This window comes from Macaca mulatta, chromosome 11, assembly GCF_049350105.2.
Source record: "Macaca mulatta isolate MMU2019108-1 chromosome 11, T2T-MMU8v2.0, whole genome shotgun sequence".
In the NCBI taxonomy this organism is placed as follows: Eukaryota; Metazoa; Chordata; class Mammalia; order Primates; family Cercopithecidae; genus Macaca; species Macaca mulatta.
The window spans coordinates 130,627,691-130,636,161 of NC_133416.1; the positions used below are offsets into that span (position 1 = coordinate 130,627,691).

The 8,471-nt window shown below is 41.8% G+C and overlaps 1 protein-coding gene across 17 annotated transcripts in view; it reads right to left on the minus strand.

Moving 5' to 3' along the window:
- MPHOSPH9 (M-phase phosphoprotein 9) overlaps nucleotides 1-8,436 on the minus strand; it is an 83,223-nt gene extending 74,787 nt beyond the window's left edge. For 5 of the 17 annotated variants that reach the window (XM_077955598.1, XM_077955590.1, XM_077955597.1 and 2 more), the window contains exons 1-3: nucleotides 8,119-8,190; nucleotides 5,292-5,553; nucleotides 1,530-1,639 (exon numbers count right to left, since the gene is read on the minus strand). In XM_077955598.1, the coding sequence (XP_077811724.1) occupies nucleotides 1,530-1,586 (57 nt within the window). In that variant the 5' untranslated portion in view covers nucleotides 1,587-1,639; nucleotides 5,292-5,553; nucleotides 8,119-8,190. Of the gene's footprint in view, nucleotides 1-1,529; nucleotides 1,684-5,291; nucleotides 5,554-7,185; nucleotides 7,355-8,118 lie in introns of all 17 variants that reach the window. The other 12 variants (XM_077955589.1, XM_077955596.1, XM_077955591.1 and 9 more) reach the window with 4 other exon arrangements.
- Between the last annotated feature and the right edge of the window lie 35 nt (nucleotides 8,437-8,471).

Here is an 8,471-nt window from a genome sequence, read left to right on the forward strand (position 1 = left end):
AGGAGAATCACTTGAACCTGGGAGACAGTGGTTGCTATGAGCCAAGATCACACCATGGCACTCCAGCCTGGGCAACAGAGCGAGACTCTGTCTCAAAAACAAACAAACAAAAAGCTAATGAGTAGATACATTAGGGGAAACATTTAATATATTTAATAAAACATTCCATTTTTAATTGCATTTGTATGGGCATTTTTAAAGGTCTTTCACATTAGTACATACTGATTATTATATGCAAACAAGCATAAAGTATAAAAACTGAAAACTCAATTTTTTTAAGCATATAGTAATACTTTCTTATAATTCCAATAATTATGGATAATGGATATAAATAATTATACTTAGCAGTTGCTGCTATTGAATTCTTAAACCAGGTAATCTTTCATTTCGCTTACTCTACTTGCTAAAAAATAACACAAATTATGCTTTTAAAAGTATAATTAACGTTTAAAATAAGATCTAGTGCTTTCTAAGAATTAATAATGGTTTATACATTTCTATTAAAAACTATCAAATTCAGCCTTAAGAAAGTCTATCTTGAGCATTATTCTATGAAACAAAATTTATATGTAAGGTTTTTTGTGTTTTTTTTTTTTTTACTGAGGGGGTCTAGTTATGTTGCCCAAGCAGGTCACAAACTCCTGGGCTCAAGCTATCTACCTCCGCCTCCTTAAGTGCTGGGATTACAGGTTCTCTATTTTTATAGAGAGAGAGAGACAGGGTCTCAGTCTGTCACCTAGGCTGCAGTGTAGTGCTGTGATCATAGCTCACTGCAACCCTGACCTCCTGGGTTCAAGTGATCCTCCCACATCAGCCTCCCAAGTAGCTACGACTACAGATCCCATGCCACCATGCCCAGCTAATTTATGTATGTATTTATATTTGCAGAGACAGGGTCTTGCTATCTTGCCCAGGCTAGTCTCAAACTCCTGGCCTCAACCAAACCTCCCACCTTGGCCGCCTAAAGTGAAAGGATTATAGGCGTGAGCCACTGTGCTCGGCCATGTAAGTATTCTTTTAACTGTCACATTTTTATATCACAGTTTAACCTATGAGCCAAAGAAAGAACCACTGATCTGAAAACAATATAATGGAATGTATCACAGCTGAATATGGTAAGGTACTAAATAGAAGCTTCAATTTATAATTAGAACATTGAAAATATTTCAAAGTGGATTTAGGTTTTTTAAAATGATGACAATTCCATATAAGTTACTGACAACATTACAATTAGTAACAATTTTAATAATTTTGGGATTCTCAGGTCTCTGAATGAAGACAATGTTTTAGTTCATATTTAATATACAAATTAGAATGTCTAATCAGTAATATATTGTTAAAAAATACTTTTGATCACCTTTTTCCCACTCATTCAATATCATTCCTAAATTAATATACTTGACCACTTTAGCATTAACTTAAAAGTGTCATGCTCTTCAGGACATAAATTTCTAATAATTTAGAGTTTAGTAGAGGTATGTTTTAATATAATTATCTTAAAATTACAAAAATAAAACAAAATTAGATACCTCACAGCTTTTCCAAAGTTCCGAATCAGTCTTTCCACTGTTTTGTAGCTCTTGCATTAAAGAAGTTAGGACTTCAACTGTACCTTGAATTACAGATGGTCTGGTCTTCCCTGAGAAAGAGGATACCCCATTTGTACTAAGGTGGGGACTACTTCTGTTGAAACATAAATAATTCAAATGGTTTTCTTCACTCTATCAAAGTGTTGAATAATTCAGCAGTTCAAGATTTAGCAGAGCAGTACAAAACCACTGATATTTAATCCTTCTAATGGCACCTCATTTGTTGAAAATCTGATCACAAGTTGGTTCACAAAAGGAAAAGGGCAGTAAAAAGACCGCACTGTATTCTTTTTAAGAACACAACAGAAAGACCTTCTCCAGAAGTGAGAGAACACTCCAAAGGATCAGCAGAAAATAAAAAAAGTCTGTGCTAAACAATAAGATTAATTTCCAGCTTCTCTGATCTCCCCTATTCCAGAGGATTATTTCCCCCAACTTTAAGAACAGCCCTTCATTGTGCAGTGGGGATTCTTTCTCCACTGCCCCAAATGACAGTCAAATCTTGTTCACTGGATACCCATAATTTGGTATGATAAGCTGATGCCTATCTCGGCACTATCTCTGAATAAAAGTTGTGCCAAGCAAATTAGCAGCAAGTATTCAGGACTTACTTAGCCTACTCAGTGTGTAAAACAGCACTGATTCTTTCCAGGAGTACTGCTTTTCCAAACTTCAAGTAAGTTATTTTGGATTTGTTTTATAAACACACAATATATTTCAGGTCATTAAAATGTACTTAAAATCTAGTCACAAAAAGATCATTTTCATTTATTTACTGCTTGATATCCTCCTTTCTTTCACAAAGAATTTGTTTTAAAAATAAATAAATAAAAATAACAGTAAAATAATAGTTAGGACCAGTGAAAATATTACTAAAAATTCAAAGGAGGCCAGGCGCAGTGGCTCACGCCTGTAATCCCAGCAGTTTGGGAGGCCGAGGTGGGCGGATCACAAGCTCAGGAAATCGAGACCATCCTGGCCAACATGGTGAAACCCCATCTCTACTAAAATACAAAAAATTAGCCGGGTGTGGTGGTGCACGCCTGCAGTCCCAGTAATCAGGAGGCTGAGGCAGGGGAATCCCTTGAACCCAGGAGGCGCAGACTGCAGTGAGCTGAGATCGTGCCACTGCACTCCAGCCTAGCGACAGAGCAAGACTCCCGTCTCAAAAAAAAAAAAAAAAAATTTAAAGGGAAGAACATATGTTATCAGTAAAGGGTTTTACATAGCTGTAATAATCGAGTTTAAATGTGGCCAATTTACCTGCCAGTCACAATGAAAAGGGAGACAAGTTTAATTGCCTAATTTTCACTAGCAAGGCACAGCTTCCTCCACCCAAATCAAACACTGTTCTCACAGGAATTTTTTCTAGAAGTGTACTTCAAAGGGACCACCAAGTAATGCAAGAACCAAAATGCGAGGCCAACTTTCAGCAAGTGCATATAGATTACTGTAGGACTATTCCCCGTGCCTTTTAAAATGTACTTTCTCGGCCGGGCGCGGTGGCTCAAGACTGTAATCCCAGCACTTTGGGAGGCCGAGACGGGCGGAACACGAGGTCAGGAGATCGAGACCATCCTGGCTAACACAGTGAAACCCCGTCTCTACTAAAAAATACAAAAAAATAGCCGGGCGAGGTGGCGGGCGCCTGTAGTCCCAGCTACTCGGGAGGCTGAGGCAGGAGAATGGCGCAAACCCGGGAGGCGGAGCTTGCAGTGAGCTGAGATCCAGCCACTGCACTCCAGCCTGGGCGACAGAGCCAGACTCCGTCTCAAAAAAAAAAAAAAAAAAAAAACTTTCTCGTTTTACTTCACATATTCCTCTGTTTGTTTTTTACAACTCCCCATCCCCATTGTTTTATATACCCATGTAAGCGGCCTTAAATTCCTCCTGAAAAGGGCAGAGAATTAACAATTTTTTAAGTAATGTATTTATTTATAATTATAATACACAATTTCTTCAAGACCTACTGTGTTTAAAGTTCCTTGCCCCTTTACCAGTAAGGCCCCAAAACCGCTGTTTTCCTTTCTTCTACATGCTGTTTATAGATGCTCTCCTCTCTTACAGTCCTTGCCTCTTTGCTGTTTCTACACTACTATAAATTTAGAAACCCAATAACCAAGCTTGTCAGACTATGTGCAAATTGAAAGTAAACAGGCTGATGAAAAACAAACTAACCATGATCTGTGTTAAGACCATTAAAAAATAAAAACAAACCAATCATAGGATAGCTTAAAAATAAAATGCGCCAGGCGCGGTGGCTCAGGCCAGTAATCCCAGCACTTTGGGAGGCCGAGACGGGCGGATCACGAGGTCAGGAGATCGAGACCATCCTGGCCAACACAGTGAAACCCCGTCTCTACTAAAAATACAAAAAATTAGCCAGGCAAGGTGGCGGGCGCCTGTAGTCCCAGCTACTCAGGAGGCTGAGGCAGGAGAATGGCATGAACTCGGGAGGCGGAGCTTGCAGCGAGCCGAGATAGAGCCACTGCACTCCAGCCTGGGCAACAGAGCGAGACTCTGTCTCAAAAAAAAATAAAAAAATAAATAAAATGCATTTTAAAAAAATAAATAAAATACATAAAACACACTTTGATAACATCTATTTAGTCCACTATTTTGTCTACTTAGAGTCTGGTTTTGTCTTAACTTCCTAATACTCAACTTTAATTGCTGCTTCCCACATTGGTGAAGTATTTCTGCAACATAAAACATCATTTGTCCCAATTATTTAAAAATGTAGAAATAATATTTAGGCAACTAAATGTTAAAGATATGCTTGTAATTTACAAAAACAAACAAAAAAGTGTAAAGGAAAGTAAAACATGCAAAACAAGTTCTTTTTCAGAATGCTTTCCATGCAAAAGTACGTATCTCTGGGAGAAATGAAAAACATGAAAATACTAAACCTACTCCTGACTTAAACAACTGTCCTTGAACATTCTTTCTTTTTTTTTTTTTTTTTTTTTGAGATGGAGTCTCACTCTGTTGCCCAGGCTGGAGTGCAGTGGCGCCATCTCAGTTCACTGCAAGCTCCGCCTCCCAGGATCACGCCATCCTCCTGCCTCAGCCTGCCGAGTAGCTGGGACTACAGGCTCCCACCACCACGCCCAGCTAATTTTTTTTTTTTTTTTGTATTTTTAGTAGAGATGGGGTTTCACCATGTTAGCTAGGATGGTCTCGATCTCCTGACCTTGTGACCCGCCCACCTTGGCCTCCCAAAGTGCTGGGACTACAGGCGTGAGCCACTGCGCCTAGCCTCTTTTTTGTTTGTTTGTTTTTAAGACGGAGTCTTGCTCTGTTGCCCAGGTTGGAGTGCAGTGGTGCAATCTTGGCTCATTGCAACCTCTGCCTCCCAGGTTCCAGCAATTCTCCTGCCTCAGCCTCCCGAGTAGCTGGAACTACAGGCACACGCCACCACACCTGGCTAATTTTTGTATTTTTAGTAGAGACCAGGTTTCACCATGTTAGCCAGGCTCGTCTCCAACTCCTGGTGCCAGGTGATCCACCCGCCTCAGCCTCCCAAGGTGCTGGGATTACAGGCATGAGTTACCGCGCCCAGCCTCCCTGAACATTCTTGATAGGTTAAAAAATAATAATAATAATTCAAATCAGTAACTCTGACACTATTTGGATAAACTGGTAAATGTATGCAAATAAGGTTATTCTGATTTGTTACATTTTCTAAAATCCCATTCTTACCTATCAGTATTTAAGTTCAGTCCAAGAGAATGCAGAGAATTTTTATCAGATTCTACAGAAGATGAAGTTTTGTGTAAGGTTTTCACCAAGTCAAACTCTTCCATAGTGTAAAGAAATTGTTATATTCTCTTATTTGAAAATAAAGGTTCTTGGACTGTTTGAGGAAAGTGAATCCGTGTCATCTTCAGAGGCTTCATCGTCTACTGGCATTTTCAGTGGCTAACATTCAGAACTGTGAAATATCCTAAACTTCCAAGAGAGTCTGAAAATGAATGGGGGAAAAGAAACTACTATAAAAAGCCACTAAACCTAGCAACTGCTTTTACATAACTTTGGAAACCTTAACTTCTTTCATGCAGATCTCCATTAAGGATAGCAACAGTATTCATAATAATCAAAATGTAGAAACCACCCAAATGTCCATCAGTGGCTAAATGGATAAACGAATGAAGCATATCCATAGAACAGGCTAGGATTCAGCCATAAAAAGACATATGCTACAACACAGATGAACACTAAAGCTACTATGCTAAGTAAAAAAAGCCAGTCACAAAAGACCACAGACTATATGATTTCATTGATATGAAATATCTTGAATTGGCAAATTTATAGACAAATGGCTGCCAGGAGCTGGAGGAAGGAGAGAATGTGAGTGAGTGCAGTTGGTATGGAGTTTCCTTTGGGGTGATAAAAAATTCTGAAATTAGTGATGATGGCTGGACAACCTTGTGAACTAAAAACCACTGAATTGTACACTTTTAAAAGGCTGAATTTTATGGTATATGAATTATGTATTATGTATCTCAATTAAAAATCTACATCAAGGATTATTTGCAAAAGTAGCATCACCTTTTTCAGGTAATATTTCAGATTTTTATATGTTTCATAATCAACGTTCTGTTTTTTAGAGACAGCATCTTGCTACATTGCCCAGGCTGGTCTACAACTCCTGGCCTCAAGCGCTCAGCCTTCTGAGCAGGGGGGATTACAGTGCAAACCATTTTGCCAGGCTTTACAATGAAGGTTCTAGATACAATTCTATTATGTAACAATTGGAATACTTGCATGCCTTATTCATTTGTTTAATAAATTCTACCAAGTATATATGTTTGTTGACTTATACAGAGACTAGAAGAACTGAACTACTTAATATTTGTTTTAAAAAGAGCCAATTAAACTGTTAACAACCATAGCTTCCCCATTGTGTGGAAGTACATTTTGAACTATATATATGGTCTTTTGTCTCTGTGCAGCTATTCTTAGAAAATAAACCAGCTGGACACACTGGAGCCTGCCTGCTGCTACTGGGAGCATGTCCCAGCTACTCTGGAGGCTGAGGTGGGAGGATCACTTGAGCCCAGGAGTTCAAGGCTGCAGTGAGCTATGATCCTGCCACTGCATTCCAGCTTGGGCAACAGAGCAAGACTCCATCTCCTAAAAAATAAAAATAAAAATACTAAATAAAAAAATTATTTGCCAGGCCAACTAAAATTTCACTGAAGCTGGGTATATACAATGGCAAATTGGCTGTAACAGGTCAAACAAGATGCCTCCTTCCTGGGGAATTCATGCATTTATAAAAGAGCAAGGGAGCAAGAAGAAAAAGGAGAAATAAAGGGAAAAAAAACTCAGCTGCTCACAAACTGAAAAGCTTAGAGAGTGCAACAGGAATACCGTCTAGTATTCCGCTTCCGCTAGATTCCCACTTTTAGGTCCTGCTTCTATAAAGCATTACACAAAAACAGGGACCATTTCCTTCAGGGACAGGAGTGAATGCAAAGGGTAACCGGACCTAACTAAATTGACTTTTCCCCAGTGGCTCAGCCCATCACCCACGACAAATGGGGCACTGAAACAGTCAAGGACTGCCCCTTCCAACTGGCAACAGAAATACCTGGATTCCAATCACCGTGCTGTTATGCCACGAAAACACAAGCTCTCCAGGGAGATGGACCTGCAACCCCATCTATTATTTCCCCTGCTGAGGTAATCCGGATCCGGATGCAGATCCAGATGGAAAACCACTACAAATTCAAGGATGCTTCTCTATTGGAGTGGAGGTGCTATGGGGAGGGCAGGGAAGTAAGAGGGAAAAATCCTTAAACACCCACATATACAATGCAAAAAAAAAATTTTTATTTTGATACAGAATGAATATAAGAGCAGAGCTTTTACATTTCTCAGCAACAAGATATGACGCTTTTGGTGTCCCCACCCCCTAGCAAAAAAAGGGAGCTGGGCAAAAGGAACGATTGGCGGTTATGAAACATGAAAGTTAACTGGGCGCTCCGCCTTGCCTGGAGGCTTGGGGGAGAGAAAGAGATTTCAGATAGGGATGAGACCAGATCCTGACATTCTGGGGCTCACAGCCAGCCCGCAATGGCTGGTGGCCATTGTGGGAAGGAGAGGGAGAATTCATGCAGTCGCCTAAGCTACGGAAAGCAGGGAGGACGGAGAAAAGCCACCGCTCCTTCAACTACAACCGCGATCCCAAAAGGAAGCCGGGACACCTTGGCAAAAAACGGGAGGAAATAAATAAATAAATAAATAAATAAATAAAACCACAAATCCCCCGCCCCTCGGGAAGGGCGCTCCGCTATTGGGCCGCGCGAGTGTCACTCAAGGGCGCCGGGTCTAGAAAAGGCGCACCGCGGCCGGGCAGAGCGCCCACACCGCGAAGGGCTGCGGTGGGGTCAAGTTCATCGGCCACCGTCTCCTCACACCCCAGCCCATCACCACACTCAGGGGGCCGCTAAGACGGTGTCTCCTAAGTCTCGTCCCCTGTCCCCAGCGGCGTACAGCTCCCTGCAGGCTGGCGGCCGCTTACCTGGCCGCCGCTCCCGCTGCCGATGTCAGGGTCAGGAGAGCGGCCTCTCGCGACCGTTACTCGAGAGAGCGCGCGCGCGCGCCCGGCGTCTCGCCGGTGATTGGCTGCCCGGAAGGAGGCGGAGACAGCCAAAGGTGGTGCGCGCGTCCACCTCGCCCTTCCCCCTCGCGCAGCTCCAACCAGAGATGTCCAACCCCGGGGGTGTGACAAGGGAGTGGGGTTGCTGGGAAACCCTCTTCTCTGATTGGCTCTCTGGAAGCCAGCCGCTGCCACGAGGGAAAGAAGCTTCAGTTTGTCGCATGCGCAGTGAGTAAACATGAGCCTCTGGTAGATGAGGGAAACCGCGATCAGAG